The following is a 21,120-nucleotide window of genomic DNA, read 5'->3' on the forward strand; positions in this document are numbered from 1 at the left end:
CCCGCCCCCGTCCCCAGTGTTTTTGATGTTTCTGTGTCCTTATGTTTCACAGTTTCTAATGTGAAAAAGATGCCGCTGTATGTTGTTGGTTTTTTCTTTGATCCAGGCTGACAATCTGCCTTTAAATTAGAGGATTTCATCTATTTATATGTACCATAATTACTAATATGGTGGAGTCTAACCTCACCCTCTTGAATTTTATTTTCTGCTTATGCCATTTGATCTGTGTTCCTTTGCTCTTTCTTTTCTGCTTCCATTTTCTTGCTACGAGGTAGATCTCTTGGTATTCGTGGATATTTCACAGTGGTCCATCAGTGCGGTAGCCACTAGCCACAGGTACTTTGGTTGAAAATTCAGTCCCCCCTTACGTCAGTCACACTCGGGTGCCTGTAGACCCATGTGCTTGTTACCACATCGAACAGGACAGGTTACTGCAGATTATTTTCAGTCAGAATTTCCCAGAGTCCGATGTGAAAAGGGCAGCATTCTAGTCAGAAGACGTGTGTTCCCGTTGTGTTTACTGCTTATGGGCTTGTGTCTGTAACCCTAAGAGACGCTGCTCTTAGCCTCAGTTTTCTTTTCTGAAACAGGCAGAGTGCTTCCTGCTCTTCTGCTTTGTGGGTTGCTTGTGGAAAAGAACACTATAAAAAGGCTAACTGCTTTATAAAGGCTAAAGTGGTTCTCAAGAAAACATTAACACTCAGTTCACTGTGTTTCTATGTTTTGTTTGGGCTTTTAGGTTGCTGACAGAGCTGGAGTCCCCTTCTTGGTGGCCCTTTAGCTCCAAGCTTTGGAAGATGCCGGCAGAATCGAAGCCCAAGAAAGGCACCGCAACGGCTGGTCCCAAAGCTCTTGGAAAAGAAGGGGTGGTGGTCCAAATTCCTGCTGTTGTCTCCCAGGGGACTGGGTGTCATGTTAAAGCAGGAAGTCTCACCCTCCTTGTGTCGGGGTTGGAAATCCATGACTCAAGCTCTTTGCTCATGCACAGATTTGAAAGAGAAGATATAGATGACATTAAGGTTCACACGCCTTATGAAATTAGCATTCGCCAGCGGTTCATTGGGAAGCCAGACATAGCTTATCGCCTAATATCCGCCAGGATGCCAGAGGCTCTCCCCATTTTGGAGGTGCAGTTCAGCCAGAAGATGGAGTTGTTAGAAGGCGCCTTGATGCCCAAAAGTGCCAGAATGTCTTCCCTAGCAGAGAAGGGCTGCACCGTCTGGCAGGCGGGTGAGTGAGTTCCGGCCCGGCTCGGCCTGTGCACTAGTCTCCAAGGTCGAGGTTGGACACAGCGCATGCCTGCAGTGCACCACTGACTGTCCATTGTTTGTAAATGAAGACCCTGCAGATCTTTCTCCCTAGTCCCAAAGCTCTGGTGTGTCTCGCACCTGAGGGCTGGATAGGTTGTGCCTGAGGTTGGCAGGGTTTGGTGGCCCTTTCAGAACAGAGGAAGGCTCCACATGAGGCTTTCCTCCTTTCCACCATGGGACTTGCTGGCACCGACCTGCCCACCCTGGTGGGCGTCCAGTCCCTCCACCCCTGAGCGCAGCATCAGAGTCATCCCGGCCCACCTTCCAGGGACTTGTTTGCAAATCAGTCTCTGAAAACTGCGGCATAGTTTCTTTGGGTTTGCAGGTCTTCTCCTGTCCCTCCAAGTCTCTCTGTGGGGAGCATGGAGCTGGGCAGTTGCAGCAGGGGTCCTGGGTTCAGGGTCCCAGCCCAGGGTCGTCTGACATCCCGGGTTTGCCATCTGGATGCTGTCAGGTGGCATCTCGTTCATGTGTGTTCTCATGTGATTGACGGTGACATGGAGAGTCTGATGCTGCTTACTTGTTTTCGGGCATCATGAGTTTTTTCTGTGGATTGCCTTGTCTGTGTTTGTTTTCTGCTCTGCTGTTGCTTGGTTTCCTGGCTCTGTAGGAGTCCCTGCCATGCTGTAGCTGTGCGTCCCGTTGGCTTCGGAAGCTACCTGTCCCTCTGCCAGATTGTCATTCTCCATGACAGAAATCCTTACCTGGGTAAATTCCCCGTCAGCTTGTTTTGTGCCCAGCCTGAGAAATCACAGAGTCACAGAATACCCTATTTTCTGCTACTGTCCCAGGTGACCTTGTGTCTGTGTTACCGTGATCCTGCTAAGAGGCCAGTAGTCCTTCCTTATTAACTCTGATTGCTGGATGCCTGTTACAGGAGGAGTATGTTTATTACTGTTCTAGGTTCTTTTTGCTCTGAAGTGATTGTTTTTCAGTGCTAATGTGTAACCTGGTTCCCTAACACATACATATTTTTATGTTATTCTACATGACTTCGTGTTTCAAGAGAAATGTACCTGAAAATAGATGTGGTCCCATAAGCACCAAAGTATCAAAAGTGTTAGTGTACTAATATAATTTCATGGCATTTCCAGATTTTTCTCTGGCCCTTTTCTCAAGGCAGCACTGGGCAGCCCATAAAGGGGCTGAGAAGGGTGGGCAGTTGCAGTGAGCCTGAGAGAGCCTCAGGCAGGACATTGTCTGCCCTTACCCTCCTGTTTCTCTGGGAGGGGCCTGGGTCATGAGGAGCCCCAGGGCTGGTAGCGCCTCCAGCCATTCATTCTGCCAGTGCTTATGGGGAACTCCCTGGGCCAGGCACTCACCATCCTGTTCTCTCAGAGCTCTAGCACATTCGTGGGTGGTTCCAGAGAGAGGACACGGCACAGTGTCACGAGACAGTTGGCAGGGGAAGCACATACCATACAGGGGAGAAGAGGCTGGCTGGGCCCGCTCTGACCCTGCGTGTCCAGGTGCAGACAGGGAGGGAGGGTGGAAGGTACATGCCAGGACTGTGGTCCCCCGGCAGGAAGCCAGGTGAGTGCAGGTTCCCCAGGGCCTGCCGTTGGGAAGGGCACACGGGCTGCACGTCTTCCTCCTCGGGGAGAGCACAGACAGCCTCCCTCATGAAAGGTCAGCCAGTGCTGGGCCCTCACCACATCCTCAGACACCTTCCCAGCAGGACCTGGACTGGGAATATGTGGCCTCACCCATCACTGTCACAGACCACGGTATGTGTGCAGAGGGAACGGGACCACATTGTGATGACAGATGGGTGTTCACCCTGGTGCTCACTTGAGCCTCGGGGGCGGGAGCAGGGGGAGTTCCCACAGTGTGTCTTGTTTACGTGGACCGAGAGGTGCTATCTTCCCTCGGTGAGGCACCCTGCCTCCAGAGTATGGGGGTGCTTGTCGGGGAGGAGGGGAAGCAGGGAGGAGTCCAACACGTGGGACAGTGTCCCGCTTGCCAAGGGCTCCGCGGGAGGTCTGGGCAGGCCCTCTCTGTCTCCCCTACTGCTCTTTGCCAGCACCGGTGTTTTCCCTCTCCCACGCTGGAAAACAGGCCGTGGAGGTGGAAACCATGACTTGACTTCTCAGAAACAGATGCCTCTCCTCCAGAAGCCGGTTGGGTAGAATGCATGGCCAGCAGGTGGCAGTGTTGCCACGGGACCCGGGTTTGCCTTGAGTCAGTATCTAGAGAACTTTCCAGAGACCTCCAGTCCTGCGTGGTGGAGGTGGATCGGCCAGGGTCAGGCGCCAGGGTCTCCTGGGCTTCGGGGGCTGGGAATGACACTGGTGGACTGCATCCACCCTGGGGAAAAGCAGTGGAAAATGGCTGTTTGTGTGTATATAGCACCTTTAAAGTAGGGTCTTTTCAGGCTTGGGGACAAGCTGGGAGGATGGTCCCCTGCAGCTGCCTTCCTCTCTGGCACAGCTAGCAAGTCTGTCCACCATCTCTCCAGATCCCCCCGTGCTTGCTGTCCCAGGACCCTCGTCTGGACTCATGTGACCTGTGGCAGCTCCCTGAGCTCTCCTTGTTTTGAGGGTCTCAGCAGTTTGCAGGAGTTGTGCTGAAGTTTTATAGACTGTCTCTCAGTCTGTGTTTCATGTTGTCTCAGGGTCCTGGCATGACAGATTTTAGGAAGAAGACTTCACAGCATGGCCCATGCGTAGCATTTTATGGTCTTTTTGGTACTTATTTTTGTCTTTGTTGTTTGCCAACTGCCGCCTTGGAGAGAAGCCTTCTCTGACCACCTCATTTAAGAGGCAACACTCGCCCTCTGGTGGTCTGCCACACTTTCACGCTGGGACATGTACTCTCTGGACTGGACCCAGCTGGTCTCCTGATGACCACCTCTCCAGTACCCAGAACAGCCCCTGGCATCAGGAGCACTCACATCTATGTCACAGTAATACACGTTGGGGACACTGTCATTTAAGACTTGGGCTTCAAGTGGTAGAGTTCCAATCCCAGGACACAGACACCACGCTGACCACAGACAGGCCCCCCCACCCATGTGGTCACTAGGACACGGACATCACGCTGACCTCAGGCAGACCTCCCCCCTCCCACCCGTGTGGTCACTAGGACACGGACATCATGCTGACCACAGGCAGACCCCCCCTTCCACCTGTGTGGTCACTAGGACACAGACACCATGCTGACCATAGACCCTCCCTGTGTGGTCACTAGGACATAGACCCCCATGCTGACCACTGACAGACCCCCCCCAACTGTGTGGTCACTAGGACACAGACACCACGCTGACCTCTCACAGACCACTCCTGGCCCCTGTGGACCTTTGGGGGCTGTCGGTTCTCACCCACTTGATTTTCCGAGGACTCTTGCTTGGGTCCAAGATACATTTGCCGAGGGCTTTACTTTCACTCTGCTGAGTAGGCTTGCCCTCTCTGTTACCTTCCTGCAGTGTTGAGGGCTTGGGCACTTGGGATTTTGTGGAAGGGCTTCCCACCCCAGTTCTCTAATCTTCTGGGTCCATCCCTGGGTAAGGTAGGCATTTCCTTCCCTGTGTCATGGATGGGGCTTTTGGGTCCCAGGGACAAGGGGGAAGATGGGCCCGTGAGCAGACAGGCTTTTGGGTGAGGGTGGGCTGGGGAGTTCTTGCTCAGATGCAGACCTGTCCATAAAGGACACTGGCATCTGCAGATGCCCCTGCTAGCCCAGCTGTTGTTCCCAGGAAATGAGATCATGCGTAAGTCCCCTTGCAGCTTGAACACTTTGTGCTGATTGTGTTTGACTGTGATCATTAGTGGCTCTAGAGACAGAAACCATCTTAATCAATGTTTTCAGAAGATAGCTCACAGCGTTGAACTGAGTCGGTGACTCAGGTCTCAATACAGAGTACCAGGGGTGCCAAGCTCCGTGCCAGGTGTCATCCTGCTGGCCATGAAAGATACTGTGACTCAGTGTATTCCAGGAAGAAAAATTCTCTGTTTGGGCTTTCTGCTTAAGTAAAACCTATTCCATTAAATATTCAAAGAAATATTAGCATGTCCCTCCGGAAGATAGCTCTGGGTCTTGGAATGGAAAGCACAGCAGTGCTAAAGGGACCCAGGGCCAGGCCCACATGTGAGTCAGATGTGGGCCTTGGTCTCAGAAAAGCAGTGCGGTACCAAGCACGTTAATATCAAAGGTGCGCAAGTGGAATGATGGCAGGACAGATGAGGGAAGGTTGTCACTCATAGAGACACAGTCACACTTGTGCTAGGGGCTGACTGTGTATGTGATGTGTGCAGATGAGGAGCAGGGCGGGCAGGGCCCCGGGGGCCAGGGACGGAGTGGCAGTAGGCCAGGGACAGAGAACCAGTGGACTGGGGACAGGGTGCCAGAGACAGAGGGCCAGTGGACCACGAACAGGGTGCCAGGGACAGAGGACCAGGGGGCTTGCTTGGGACAGGGTGCCGGGGACAGGGCACTAGCAGGCCGTGGATGGGGAGCTAGGGATGGGGACCGGGGATGGTGTGTGAGCCTCCAAGGATGGGGCTGCCAGGCTGGCTGGAGCAGGAGTCCAGGAGCCTGGGGAGTAGAAAGCTGGGAAGGGGAGAGCCAAGGCCTAGTAGGGAGGTGGAACCAGCGTTTGTCATCACATTAGCACCAAGGACTGGTTAACATCGTGGGCATGGGTTGGCCTTTTCTTGAGGCTAATAATAGCTGGTAGTTCACGTCTGCGTTTGCTATTTCTGCCATCATGTCTTCCAGCTCACTCTGACAGTTTCAGAAAAGTGCTTGTCATTATGTAACGTTTTAGGTAGTGACATTTAGATCCCATGAGGCTGAACAGTGCTGATTTGCATGCTGCAGAAAGTTCCTTGCTAATTAAAAGCTGTTAGGGAGCGGGACTCAGACAGAGCTTTGAGGTTTAGAACACAGGTTGTGAGATCAGTTTGCTGGGTTGCGATCAGCTTTTATTTTTCTTACAGAAGGACGTAGACAAGCAGACATCCATTGCATGGTGTACAGTAAGGGTTTTTTCTGGCTTCCTGAATACACCTGCGGTGTGGTGGGTCTCTGTAGGCTCTCCCAGGGCGCACACACAGCAGGGGGGTTTCTACACACAGCTTCCTCCAGCAGAGGCAGGCCGGAACCCGTAGTCCTGCCTCTGCACAGCTCTTGCTCATGCTCCAGTCCCCAAGCTTTCTGCATCGGGCCTAGTCCCTCTTCTGCTCCAGAACCCTGAGAACCCTGTGTCTTCTCGCTCCAGCCTGTGTCTCTCCTGGTCGAGGCCATGCTTTCTTTGCTCAGCTAGGCTGTCTTCAGGGATTACTTTGAGAAATGAGCATAGCGGGGATATTTCTGTGTGTGCTGGGGATGGCCAGTCTGGCTCCTACTCTTCAGGCCTGGTCCTTCCCCTCCTGATGGTGTGTTCATCACGCAGCTCTGCTCCCTGCTGCCAGGGTCCTGTGGGCCCTCTGGGCCTCCCATTGCTCAGGAGCAGAGAAGTGCTCAGAGGAGCTGGTCTGGCCTCTGGATAGCCATCTGCCTCCCGACATCACTGTCCATGAATGTGGCTGTGCTGTGTCCTGGGGGGAGGCGCAGGCCCTTCTCTGGGCCCTGTAGTGCCAGGGTTGGGGTTCGAGTCAGCGCTTCAAACAAAGGACGGGTTGCACGCCACGGCAGTCTCCGAGATCTTCTTGGTTATCACCGCATCTCCAGGCTGCCCTTCCACCCCTTGGGGAGCCTGGCCAGGTGCAGGCCCCTGAGTGGGGCCTGGCCATGTGCAGGGCTCTGATGCACCCCCACATCCATGCAACCACACAGCCAGTGTGGCTTGGCCCATCCCACTGGCCCTTTCCTGCACTCAGAGAGCCTCAGCACCATGTGGGGGACAAGATGATGCCACAGTTTCCAGCAGGGTGTTCTGTGTGCGTTTCTCCAGGCTCCTACCTATAGCCCTTCCCCCAGAGAAGAGAAATGTCTGCACGCCGATGAAGGCCCTTTCCTGCAAGAGCAGTTATGGAGCCAAACCCAGACCATAGTCTGTGCCCGCAGGGTGTGGAGGCAGCTTGGACAGGGGTCCGAGGGCATGGAGGCAGCCCCTACCCCAGCTCAGCATAGCAGAGCTAAGCCCTGCCAGACCGTGGGTGAGCTGGAAACACTGCGTCTGTCCAGAGAGCCCTGATGGCCTCCCATGGGAAGGTCTGAAAGTTCTCACGTGGTTCACACCTCTGGACGATGTCATTGCCGTTTGGTTTTCCATTTCAGCATCTGGGCTGATGGACCGTGCTGTGCACCGCGAGCCCTGCTTGGCGAGCCAGGAGGCCCAGCTGCTTCCACCGCAGATGAGTGAGCCATTGGTTTCCAAGGGGGATGCCCAGGAGCTAAGACAGGTACTGTGTACTCACAGGGTCACCATGCCCCTGCATGGGGCTCCTTCCTGCCTGCACACAGCTCCCCGCTGCGTGATGCTGGCCCCTCATCAACAGGGCCTGCCGTGTGCCCACCCGCTTTGTTCTCCTCTCTGGAGCTGGAGAACATAGAGCAAGAACGGTGCCCAGTAGAATCTCCTGTGTTTCCTGGCATGCACATGCGGTCAGCCTATGGCTGCATCCCCCTTTAGAATGTGTGCATATGCCCATGTACATGTGGGCTGTGAGTGTGGGATATGCAGGCACATGGTGGCTTTCTGTGTGTGTGTATGTGTGTGCCGTCCCCGTGTGTGGTAGAGGTACATGTGTGCACATGTGTGTGCTCTGTATATATGCTGTGTCTGTCCATGTGTGTGTTTGTGTGCATACTGTACATGGATCCATGTGCGTATTGTGCAGGTATGTCTGTGTGCATGTTGTGCATGTGTATCCGTGTTTGAGCATGCTGTGCGTATGTCTCCGTGTGTATACTGTGTAATTGTCTACATGTGTGCTGTGCATGTGTCTGTGTGCATGCTGTGCATGTTGCATGTCTGTCCGTGTGTGCATGCTATGTCTGTGTCTGTGTGTGTACTGTATGTGTGTATGTCTGTCCATGTGCATGCCGTGCATGCATCCATGTGTGTACCATGCATGCGTCTGTGTATGTCTCTCCATGTGCATGCTGTATATGTCTGTCCATGTGTGAACTGTGTGTGTCTGTGTGTATCTGTCTGCGTGCATGCTGTGCGTGTGTGTATGTCAGTCTATGTGCATACTATGCATGTTGCGGGTCTGTCTGTGTGTGAGCATGCTGTGCATGTGTCTATCCATGTGTGTACTGTGCTTGTGTCTGTCTGTATGCATGCTGTGTGTGTTGCATGTCTGTGTGCACGCTGTGGATGTGTCTATCCACATGAGTGTTAAGCATGTGTCTGCGCTATGCATGTGTCTATCCATGTGGGCGCTATGTGTGTGTCCATGTGCATGCTGTGTGTATCCGCATGCATGCTGTGTGTGTCCATGTGTCTATCCATGTGTGTACTGTGCATGTGTCCATGTGCGTGCTGTGTGTGTTGCGGGCCTGTCGTTGTGTGGGCATGGCTCCACAGGTACACGTACAACGGAGCATGCTCACTCTCCCAGATCTCTCTCAAGGGCCTGCCAGTGGATTCTTGAGGCTGCTTACCACTTTGTGTCCAGCAAGTAGAAATTTAAACAATGTTTGATAGAACTACTTTTAGGTTCTCTTCAACCTAGGGCTGGATGATTCAGTGCTTTTTCTTTTTCCTTTTCAAGTAATTCTGAAGTAGATGCCTAGACATTGTGTCTCATCACTCACGCATCCTCCGTGCACATCTTTAGAACGTAGAAACTCTTTTTTTTTTTTTAAAGATTTTATTTATTCGACAGACAGATCTCAAGTAGGCAGAGAGGCAGGCAGAGAGAGGAGGAAGCAGGCTCCCCACTGAGCAGAGAGCCCGATGCGGGGCTTGATCCCAGGACCCTGAGATCATGACCTGAGCTGAAGGCAGAGGCTACCCAGGCGCCCCTAGGACGTAGAACTCTTAAAAAGCCCTACGCCATGGTGTGCTTGCCTCAGGTCATCAGACACCAGTCTGGTTCAGGGACATGTGCTGCATGTTTATTGGCTCACAGCCCACTTGAGGCCTGTGCCGGCCACTCAGCGAAGACTGTCTTAGGGTATGGCTTCCCTCTGTCCTTGCCGTTTGCTTCTCGGTGTATTTGTAGGGAAAACTATGTTGTTTCTCCGTTGAGATTTTGGTTTGCCCCTGGTTCCTTGCTCAGGGGTTCTGCAAATCCGGGCTCTACGTGAGGAGGCCCTGTCATCATGGTGCCGCAGACTTCCACCAGGGCACAGGGGGACTGTGTGTCTTCCCACGTTTTTAAAGAAGTCTTCCTGACATGTCTGCATCAGCATCGCCTCCTTTAAGCTTGGCCCTTTCCTTTCTGGAAAAAAAGCACTCATCTTTGCTATGGGATATGTTAAATATGCACGATTTGTCACTCTTTCCCCGGTCTAACTTAGTCACTCTGAGTGACGACCCACAAAAACGCTGCTTTCTCGCTGCAGCCTGCAGCTTCTGCAGCTTACTAACCCCAGAACATGTCTTCGGGGCTTGAGAAACCCTCATCCTCTGCAGGAAATGCTCCCCTTCTCCTGAGGGTGGATGCGAGCCAACATGCCTCAGGTTGGTGGGATTGAGGACCCTTTGCCCACCCTTGTGCAAAGGCATCCCATGGCTTTGTGTGGGAGATGTCAGGATTCTCTCTGTAAATTCTGGTGATGGCTGTGCAGTTTGAGAGGGCCCTTGTGTCAAACCGGCGGTCTCTGCCCTAGAAGCTGAGACGGCAGCGGTCGTGATGAAAATACAAGCTGCTATGTCCACGAGAGAGGGACCGTGGGCTCAGCCCTGAGCCTTCTGGTGTCTGTACTGGGAGCAGCAGAGGCCGCAAGTCAGGACACTGAACACAGGCTGGGGAAGTGGTGACCCCTGAGTCGTGGGGTTGGGGAGGGCTGCCACGGGAGAGCAGGGATTCACATCGGCTGGCTGCCCGTCCTCCTCCCTGCAGGGACTGTCCAGTTCGCCCAGAGACTGTCTTCTGGAGGTAAAACACATGTTTCCTATTTAGAGAAGAATTCTTAGCTGTGCACTTGAAGCTCTAGCATAAGTAGGAATGAGGTAAATTTCTGGGGAAAACAGAAATGCAAGAACCGCCCCCCCCATGTTCAGCTGTGGTTTCTGTGGTGGATGCCATTACCGTCCTTACGTGGAAGTGGGTCCTGGTGACTTGCCCTGCAGCAGGATGCTGAGAGACACGAACGGCTGTGGTTTCCCCGGGGCCAGTGTGCTCCCTGCCTGTGCCAGCTCCCACCACACAGAGCCCCGGACAGCCGTCATTGCAGCGTCTACCAGCCATGGGGAGGGTGTGCGGTGTCGGCGGCCGGAAAGGAAGTGGATGTGCTGGGATGGGTTTGGCAGAGCGCCCTGAACCCTCTCTGGTCTGATGTGCTGGCCTGTCCTGCCCTAGAGCTGTTGCTGCTGCTTTGTTACGAAATCTGTGTCTGTCCCCTGGTTATGTCGCTCCTATTGCCTCAGGGCATCCCAGTGTCCCCAGCTTCTCTTCCAGACTTTCTCCCCTCACTGCTCTGTCCGGTCCCGCCTCTGCCTTTCCGCACCCCAGACCTGAAGAAACTGAGCACGGCACAGGACAGGGGACAGTAGGCGCTCCTGTCCTTCACAGGGATTCGGGGCGTCAGGTCGCTGTCCCTATGGTGGGGGTGTGGCACGGGGACCCGGGGCTTCGGGTTGCAGCCTCTGTGGTGGGGTGACACAGGGACCCTGGGCATTGGGTCGCAGCCCCCATGGCGGGGGTGCAGCACGGGGCCCCAGGGTTCAGGTCGTGGTTTTGGACTTACCTGTGGTTAGGCAGTGCAGGCATTCTGCCATCCACGTGTGATTCTCCATAAGCAGGAACCACAGAGCCCAGGATCCAGCAGGGAGACTGAGGGTTGGTTCACAGATGACACAGGGTAGGGCTCATGGCGGGAGGGAGCACAGGAACAGCTCAAGGACCAGTATCCCTTCTGCCTGTGCCTTCTCCTGCTGGTGCAGGCTGTGTGCTGGGATTCTGCAGAACTAGTGTCTCATTCCCGTATAGGAGGAGTAGAATTCCTTTCACGTCAGCTCTGCTCTCCCTTGTCTATACCCAGTATTCAAGCCTGTCCTAGTGCCCGTGTATCCTTTCTCAGCCTTTCTCCCATACCGCCTTGACCCAAGAGCATCGGGCTTAACACATTGTTCTTCGCCCCAAAATTAATGTCTTGTCTGTGTCGCACTTTCCATGGTCTGGGCATGTTAACGTCTGGAGGGACGACAGAGCTCGGATTTTTGGATGGCTACCCGCGCAGAGTCCCGGGGTATCACGCCAGCCATGGAGCCTGCCACCGTGCTTCCCATCTGTAGCGATGGCAGGACAGGCATTCCAGAATTGACATGTCCCTGGAAGAGGGGTTGGCTGTGCGGGTAAGTGGGTCAGAGTGCAGGCTAGGGCTGATGCCTTCCAGCCCTGGGAGGGCATGCAGGTGCCTTGCTGGAGTGGGCTATGCGAAGAGCCACTCGTGTCCACAAACCCACCGATCCTCACCTTTGTGCCAGGCAGGGGAGACAGGTCCTGTGAGCTGTTTTCCAGGTGGTTCGTTCCTTTCATTACTCTCGGGGCACAGTAAAAAGGGGAGGAGGTTGTCAGTGTTTGTATTTGTGGCTTTAATACCAGTCCAGGTGTTACTCACAAGTGTTCGTCCTGTCCTGTGTCATCTATTAAACCATGAGAAGAGCCTGGGTCATGGGGATGACCCAGGAGCAGCCTTGTAGTTTATGACGTCTGTGACAGTTGACATTTCAGCGAGAGGACATGTGTCACAGGATAAGCCCTGCCCTGTCAACCCCAACATCCTGGGGGGGCCGCGTGCCTCCCTGGGCCAGTCTCTGCCTTCTGCAGAAACGTCCACAGTGATGCAAACTGACTCACAGGACAACGTCGTGGGTTTCCCATCTGCTGTGCCCTTACCGTGGTCCCTGGTAGCTTTGAGCCTGCTGTCACGCCCCCCCATCCACCCCGCCCCGGCCCCCTTTGGTTTCCTGTGCACCCCTCCCCTGGGCTGGACTGCTTCAGGGCTCACGTTCTGTCAGCTGTGGCCCCCACTCCAGGGCAGGCCTGTGTGCTGTCTGGGCTGGTGGGCCCTTGCCCTCACTGACTGAGCTGGGACAAAGCTGGACCACGTGAAGGCACGGACCACATCCTGTCCCCTCTACTGTCCCAGAAAGACGAACAGGGTGGGAGTGCCAGATAAGGGGCCTTAGGGTTCCAGAGATTGTCATGACTCAGCAAGCATCTTCAGAGCGGGAGGAGCGCAAGGGCCTCTGAGGGCCAGGGAGCGGATGCCTTCCCATCTTCCTGAAGTGCTCACCTCTGCTGTGCGGGAGTCTTACTGTTGAGCGCCTGGCTGTCTTCTAGAATGCTGATTTTAGGGTGGTGACTACTGCCTTTCCACCCAGCGATGGCATACGAGCGCTGTGCTGTGCCCCGCCCCAGATGGTCTTCTCTCTCTCACACATGACCGTCCATGCCTGGCTGTCCTCACTTCCCGCTGTGTTTTCAAGCTGATCTGTCTTTCCTTTCACAGTGGAGTAGTGCATACTGCAGGATGGCTCGCTGTCTGCAGCGGTCATGCAAACATGACACATGGCATCTGTGGGTCATGTCTCTGCTCCTCGGGGGCACATAGCATGCACAGTGTGGAATTGCTCCATTCTGGGATAATTCCACGTGGACTTCATGAGCAGCAAGGCTGCTCTCCATAACAGCCACAGCGTTTCACATTCCCGCCGGCAATGGGTGAGGGAATTGAGTCTTCCAGCTTCCTTTTTCTCTTTCAGGATTCCTCCGGGGCACCTGGGGGGCTCAGTCAGTGAAGCAGACGCCTGCCTTGGCTCAGGTCACAATCCTGGGGTCCTGGGATAGAGTCCGTATTGGGCCCCCCGCCCTGCAGGGAAGCTGCTTCTCCCTTGCCCTCTGCAGCTCTCCCTGCTTCAACTCTCACACGAATAAAGAAAAGGATTGTTATGGCTCCCCGCAGTTCTGAATGGATTTGCGGATCCTTTTTTCCATTTCTGGGGCGGGTAAAGAGGCTGCTGGAAACCTAATGTGGATTGCGTTGACTTTGTAGGTCACTTGGAGGCGTCTGGGCGTCTTGTTCATCCAGGAACACAGGACCCCCTCACTGTTTCGGTCTTCTTTAATTTCTTTCAGTGCGATGTGTGGTTTTTAGGACTTTCATCTATTTTCTTACATTCTGGGATGAATCCTATTTGGACCCATCGTGACCTGGTAACGAGCAGGCCAGTCCCCAGTGTCCCCCTCTAGCCCTGGGAGGTGTTCACCATATGCTGGCTGTGTCTGGACCTTGGGAGGCCACTGGGAGCTGCAGTGAGGGCCGACAGATCCCTGAGAACTGCATGCTCAGAGTCTGGCTTTGGGAATGCAGTGCTATGGGGACCTGGAGCGTCAGCTTTCCCCTACAGCTGCTCGGAGGGTTGTGGAGGAGGGGCCGCAGCAGGGGCCTCCCTGGAAGGAAGCCTGTGCTGTTGTCCACAGATGGCCCTTGTGGCCTGCAGGAATGCAGCCGAAGGGACGGGTGGGACGTGGGGGTGGTCTATGAGTGCTGAATGTGACATATCGTAGCCTAGAATGTTCTGTACAGTCTCCAGAATTCTGACTGTGCTGGAAGCCACTTTTTCCCTCACTGCCTTCTCTGTAGCACTTAATGGCCCCAACTGGTAGAACTGTTTGGACGTGCAGACAGCTTGATTTATCCCAGCTCTGTTCTTAAATGGTTGCTAATTTCTCACTGCAAGAAAATTCACAGTTTTCCAGTGAGTCAGCTGCAAAACAAAATGAGGGCAGACAGTCTAGCTCATGCTAAACTCACTGTAGGTGCTTCTTGTGAACATAGGAGTGCTCTGAATCCTGGAGTCTCATCGCAAAGTAGAACAGAACGTCTTCCTTCAGACCCTGGGTGAGGCCACAAGCACACTACAGGGTCGTGAGAACACGCTGTGTGCCCTCCCCTGCTGCAGGTACGTGGCAGGTACGTGGTCCCTCCAGGACCTCGGGCTCCCCGAAGCCCACACTGGGACGGCCTCCCCGAGGGGCACACGTGTGGTTGAGCACATCTGCCTCAGTGAGCGTACCTCCTTGGATGGAGGAGCCGTTCCCCCGTCTGTATGCACACAACGGAGACGTCTCTGCGTCTGCTGTGTCTGCTGTTGGCAGGTAGAAGCCATCACACCATGTGTGGCCAGGGCAGCAGAAACCACAGGAGTGTGTGCTCTGTCCCGGGGACCTTGTCCCGCTTCCAGCCCAGGCTCTCTAGATGCACATGTCCCCACCGCCTCTGGTCTCGGACGCACCCCATCCGTGCGCAGACCTGGTGGAACGTCTGCGGCCCTCAGGCTCCAGATCGCTGAGCATTTCTGCAGTTTCTCTCCTGATGCTGCTCCAGGACAGAGTCTGCGCTGCTTCCCCCTCAGCTCTGTGCATGTGCTGTGTGGGGGTAGATGCATCCACAGACAGGGCCAGTTGCAGGCCCACTTCTAGCGAGGCAGGGGCTCCAGGAAGAAAGCGCACAGACTCCTGCCAGCTGATACTTCAGAGTCTGGCAGCCTGACACACTGATGACTGGACAGCTTGTCATTCTGGGCCACAGAAGTCACAGCTGCGTGACGGTCTGGCCAGACTTGGCGTTCCCCATTCTTTCCACCCATGTTCTTCCTTAAAGGGAAAAGCGCTGGACCAGTCAGTGCTTCAGAGGGACCCTAGCTGGAAGCTTCCTCAGTCCTCTCTGCAGACTCACGAGCCATGTAGGTCCCTTGGGGTTTTGCACTGTGAGGTCATTTCAGGTGCAGTGTGAGGCATTCACAGCTGCTGGGGGGGGTGGTCCCAATGAGACGGCGTCATGGTTGGACCATTGAACAGGGAGGGGGTATCCCAGTGAGACAGCGTTGCGGTTGGACTGATCGACAGTGTCGGGGGTCCCAATGAGATGTCATCGCGGTCAGACCATTGGACGGGGAGGGGGTCCCAAGAGACGGCATTGTGGTCAGACCAATTGACAGGGTTGGGGGTCCCAATGAGATGGCATCGCAGTTGGACCGTTGAACGGGGAGGGGGGGTCCTGGTGAGACAGCACTGCAGTTGGACCAATCGGCGGGGACGAGCCCTGTGTGGATGCCCCAGACTCCATGAAGGGTTAGAGTTGATTGGTCTTGCTCACAAAGGGAGTGCATGCAGTACCTGTTACTGCTGCGTGTCTGTGCGTGAGTGGGTCACCTGTGGGCCATGGTGGTTCTCCTCTGGGCGGGGGATAGTGGGGCCATCCCAGAGCAGGGCCCTCAGCCAGGGAGCCCTATGGACATATGCAGAGAGCACACCATTCATCAAGTAGCAAAGGACCAATCTCGTGCATTATTTGTGTTATTTTCATGTGGGGACGATGACTTTTTATCTGATTGGGTCACACCAGCGGTGTTTCTCATTTTTGCAGGACACCAACTGGCTCCATTGGAGCCGACTAATCTTGGGGTCATAAGTTCGAGCCCCGTGTGAGGATGTAGAGATTACTTAAAGAAATACTTAAAGCATTTTGAGAAATGCTTCTTTTTTACCGTTAAGAATGTGAGCGTTGGAGAATCTAAAGTCACAGGTGTGGCTCTCCTTATGTGGGACCTTTTTTTTAATTTCTTTTCATTGTAACCAGTATTCATTGTTTTTGCACCACACCCAGTGCTCCATGCAATCCGTGCCCTCTCTAATACCCACCACCTGGTTACGTGGGACCTTTGCCATAGCTGCTCTCAGCTCCAGGAGCAAACCAGGCTCTCGAGCCCCCTTCCTGGGGCTGTCTGAACGGCTGCTGATCCCTGGGAAGGTCAGTTTGCCTTGTTAAGGGACGTGTGCTATTCCTGTCAGTGCCGGTGCTATGACGTCTGTGTCATCACGTGGGGACACGCAAGTGTCGGCTCTTTGCATCTGGGCCGTGCTGTGGGCCAGCTGCAGACAGAGCATGGGGTCTTGGGCATGCCCTCTCAGCCCAGTGTGTGAAACAGTCCGTTTGAGGGTTCATAGAGCCCCGCGGCCCTCACCCTCATTCAGGACAGGTGGGGACAAGGAAGCAGGAGACAGAGCTGCGTGGACAGGGTCACGCCCCTGTGCCACTGCTCATCTGAGCGGGTTCAGGATGTTTCCTTTTCTTCTCTAGTCCTGTGTCCTGACCTTATTGCAGCGTGAGTCCTGGAGCAGGACAGTGCTGACAGCTCACAGAGCCTACTGAGCCCGAAGGACCATCATTGTGGTTGACGAGGACACAGAGGTTGTCCACAGCACATGCGGCCTGAGGCACCCACACAGGGCAGAGGCCGTTCGTGGGTTTTAAGCCGGGTGTGAGTTTGTGTCCATGGCCAGCCTACCCGGGGCTGTGGTGTGCATGTGCCCGGTGCATGGGGACCTGCAGGCCGATGGAGAGGGATCTTTGAGCAGAGCAGCACTGAGGACCTGCCTCCCACGGTGCTGAGCTGACTGTTTACTGTGCGTTTGGGACTCAGCCACATGAGGTCATAGGAACGCGATGGAAAAGACCTCCTACATGAGGTCATGCAGCCCATCCCTCGGAGCCGGCTGACCCCACAATGTACTTTCCAGAGCCACGTCCAGGTTTTCCAGTGACTCAGCGGCTCCCAGAGGGCACAGAGCCTGGCGTCTGAGCCTGCTGCCTGGGTCGGGGATATGTCCCTGCGCCCGAACGGGGTTCCCAGGGATGAGGCCATGTGTGCACACAGAGGTGCGGTATAGCCTGCCTGTGTCCAAACACCTGACTGCACACAGCCTCAGACCCTCCATGGCACGGGTGCAGCGGAGCCCCTGCCGCGGAGCCTTCCAGGACTTGGCGGGGGCTTCTCATGCCCCACTTCATAGTTTTCACAGCTTGTTCGCATTTGTGAGCTCATTCCAGCCTCCCCGCTCCTGAGGAAGGGCTTGATCTTACTAGCCTCTGACCACCTCCCTGCCTCTGATCTGGTCCACGTGGTGGTGGGTGGCACAAGGCTGCCTCATGGAAGCGCACGGGCACTGTGGCCACGCCATCCCCCTGCCCTCAGGGTGCCACATGCTCTCCTAGGCCTGGGCCGCTCCTAGTCTGCAGTGCCACCGGCCGAGCCATGACCATGACATCCGTGTGTGGCGTGCTGCTGGCTGCATTAGGTTTGGGGCCCTCATTGCTGACTCCCATCCCCATGGGGCAGCGGACTTGGAACGCAGCTGTACCCGCTAGATCCCTTGGGAGTTGGTAAATGGTACCCAGGACTCCTGAGAGGACCCACAGTCTGTAGGTCCTTCATCCTAACGCAGCCAGGGGCCTGAAACTCTCCTTCCAAGAGGTAGTAACTCTTAACTGCAAGTAGGTGGTCATTATGATTCCTCTTAAAATCATTCCTTTTTGTTGTCAGCTTGAGAGTATTAAATTTTTCAGCACAGGCTCACCACATTTCACAGTGCAAGTAGTCTCAATGGGCTTGCAGGAAAGCGGCCGTTCCAACAGTGCCTGAGACGCCTGCAGCATGACGTGAGTCCCCAGAAGGCTGAGGGGCCTGCTTTTCCAGGGTTAGCCGCTCTTCTTACAGTGCCCCCAGGGCTGTGTTTGGTAGCTGCTTCCTCCCCTCAAGCCATGTGGAGGTGTAGTGAGGTGTTTTCTACAGATCAACAAGAAACAGGGCTGGCTTCTCCTTTTAAATCCCATTCTGCAGTCCGGACATGGGTGTAGACAGGTAATGAAGCCCAGGACTGGGTCATGCTCGTGCTCTGGGCCAGCCCTCCCTACTGCTCTGTGACTGGAAGAACAAGCAGTGCCCCAGGGACTTTGTCAGGAGGCAGGGGGGCTGTGGCCTGGAGCAGGGCCAGAGGGCTGATTCCTCACCTTTCTTTGAGCTCTGCTGCCCTGGGGCTTGGTGTGTCCTGGGGGCCAGAGCTCCCTGGGGGTCGGTGCCATCCTGGGTAAGAGCTCCCTGGGACTCACTGTGTCCTAGGGGTCAGAGCTCCCTGGGCGTTGGTGCCATCTTGGGTCAGAACTCCCTGGAGCTCAGTGTGTCCTGGGGGTCAGTGCCATCCTTGGTCAGAGCTCCCTGGAGCTCACTGCGTCCTGGGGGCCAGAGCTTCCTGGGGGTTGGTGCCATCCTGGGTCAGAGCTCCCTGGGGTTCAGTGCATCCTGGGGGCCAGAGCTCCCGAGGGGTCAGAGCTCCCTGGGGCTCACTGCATCCTGGAGGCCAGAGCTCTCTGGGGGTCAGTGCCCCCTGTGAGTCAGTGCCATCCTGGGTCAGAGCTCCCTGGGGGTCAGTGCCATCCTGGGTCGGAGCTCCCTGGGGGTCAGTGCCATCCTGGGTCAGAGCTCTCTGGGGTTCAGTGTGTTCTGGGGGCCAGAGCTCCCTGGGGGTTGGTGCCACCCTGGGGGTCAGTGCTGGTGAGCTGCAGAGCTGAGACCCAAACCCAGGATAGGAGGACAGAGTGTTTGTCATCCCCCCAACTCACAATTTCCAAAGTACTGTAAAAGTGATGGAAAGAGATAATGTCTGTTTTTGAGAGTTTAAGAAATGACAGCCCCTCCTGCTCTGTGCGCTACTCTTACAGATCCTGAGGAAGCTGAAGAGTCTCGCCCTGGACACGGAGACAGAGCTGGAGAGGCAGGATGAGGCCCTGGACGGCATCACTGCGGCCGTTGACCGGACCACCTTAACCATCGACAAGCACACCCGACGTGCCAAAAAACTGACCTAGCACAGGGGAGCGAAGAAGTGACTGGTTTTGATGACAGTCACTGCCCTGAGTACTTTGTTCTCAGCACGTGCACACGGGAGTCACCCCAGGGGCCCATTAGTAGTCAGAGGCTGTGCCCCAGAAGGCACAGGCTTGCCTCAGGGTGGGAGGCTTGTGTGATGTGACCCAGAGCACAGCACATGCAGGAAGGAGGAGGCCCCGGAGAGGGGAGTTCTGCCTGCAGATCCAGCAGGCCACCCTCTAGCCCCACACCCACTATGGTCGCCCCAGTTCCTTCTTCCCCTGCAACCTTAGGCCCCAGCTCCCTTCTCCCCTGCCTCCTGCAAGTCCCTGCTTCTTGAGGGCCCCAGTTCCTTTTCCCCGCTGCCTCCCACAGGCCCCAGCTCCTTACTCCCCTGCTTCCCTGGGCCCCAGATCCTTTTCCCACGCCCCCCCTCAGCAACCTGCAGGCCCTAGCTCCCTTCTGCCCCCGTGCCCGCAGACCTCAGCTGCCTTCTCCTCTGCCTCCTGCAGTCTCCGGCTCCCTTCTCCCCTGCTCCCTGCAGGCCGCAGCTCCTTCTGACCCCTCCCTGCAGGGCACAGCTCCTTCTGCCTGGCTCTAGGCAGGCCCAGGCTCCCCACTCATACTTGAGCGCTTCAGAGGGTCACAGCAGCAGGACAGCCCTTCCCTGCAAGGCCGGCTGCACAGAGTACTCATTGACTGCTTTGCATGGCCAGCATCCCCACTGGCTGAATTGTCTTCTCTTTCTATTCTTGATAGCTGTAAAAGGGCAGTGTAAATCTGTGAAAGAAATGTGCTGATTTCTGAGTCCGCCCACCTGGACCCTGCCTTCTGTGTTCACAGAACTTCTTCTCCAGGACCATGTTTAGGCCCAAGCCCGCCTCCCATCTGAGGCTCCTCTGCATGTGCCCCTCCCTAGTCGCAGGTTCTGGTTTTCTCTGACAGAGAGGCTGGTTTCTTGTTGGTCAGACTGTGACTTTTTACCTGAAGTCCAGTATGTCTCAAAGTTGTCCTGCGAACACTGGGATATTCTTTTCACTGCTTACCTATAGCCAAGTGTGAAGATAATACATATTGTACCTATTTTAAAAACTGTTGATTTTTTTTCTTAAAATGCCCCATTTCTATCCAGAAACAAAAGAGCAATCATAGTTTTAGAATATATTTTGAAGACATGCATTTCTGCTGCTTTTTGCTTGGCTTTGAGTGTCTTATTGGGAGGACCCCTCGGAGAAGGACAGACAGGGCAGAGTGGAGAAGAAGGTGACCCCTTCCCCTGTCCTGGCAGAACAGGCCTCCTCCAGACTGCCGTTGGAGTAGGGTCCCTGAGGGCAGTGCACCCACAGCTGCCCTTGAGCCTTGTCAAGCTGACCCTTTGAGGCGCCTTTTCTCTGGTTCTCCTCCACAGGCCCTGTCCTGGCATTCTGAGTCCCAGCTGGTTTTCTGGCGCTGCTAATGAGTGACCACAAATGAGGGGCCTTAGGACAGCAGGCTGTGTCCTCTCCTGGGTCTGGAGACCAGGAGTCTGCCAGCAGGGTGTCACAGGGCCCTGTTCCCTCTGAAGGCTCCAGGGGCTCCCTCCTGCCTCTCCCAGCTCGGGGGGGACGGGACCAGGGAGCCTGGGCCCATGGCTGCATCTCCTCCCATCCTGGCCTTTGCCACTGCCCACTCTGAAATCCCCCATCCCTTCTCTCATTGGGCCCACCTTTGTGTTGTGTGGCAGTTTCCACTAAGGTCGCATTCCAAGGTTTGGTGGAGTCATCTAGGAGCACTTTCCCTTCTGGAGGCTGACCTGTTCATGAAGACACAGGAAGGAGCAGTCGCAGAGAATAGCCTTCCCAGGGTCCTTCCAGTTCTTCCCTCTTTCTGTGTCCTGAATTCTATTCCTCATCTCCAGCTGCTGTATTTGCTCTGTACTCCACAACCTTCCCAATGAGAAGTGCTCCTGTCCTCTCTAGCACTGGTGCGAGGGGTTGCTCCCAAGCTTTCCCAGCACAGTGAGGATGAGGACTGCTCTCTCCATATCTGTCTGTGGAGAGA

At 55.2% G+C, this 21,120-nt stretch overlaps 1 protein-coding gene across 1 annotated transcript in view; it reads left to right on the top strand.

Moving 5' to 3' along the window:
- Positions 1–20,259, top strand: part of SNAP47 (synaptosome associated protein 47) — a 41,108-nt gene extending 20,849 nt beyond the window's left edge. The window contains exons 3-5 of the mRNA XM_059416280.1: positions 740–1,230; positions 7,530–7,654; positions 18,933–20,259. Of these exons, the coding sequence (XP_059272263.1) occupies positions 740–1,230; positions 7,530–7,654; positions 18,933–19,079 (763 nt within the window). The 3' untranslated portion in view covers positions 19,080–20,259. The remainder of the gene's footprint in view (positions 1–739; positions 1,231–7,529; positions 7,655–18,932) is intronic.
- The last annotated feature ends 861 nt before the right edge of the window (positions 20,260–21,120 follow it).

The sequence above is a fragment of the Mustela nigripes genome, chromosome 12, assembly GCF_022355385.1.
Source record: "Mustela nigripes isolate SB6536 chromosome 12, MUSNIG.SB6536, whole genome shotgun sequence".
Taxonomy (NCBI): Eukaryota; Metazoa; Chordata; class Mammalia; order Carnivora; family Mustelidae; genus Mustela; species Mustela nigripes.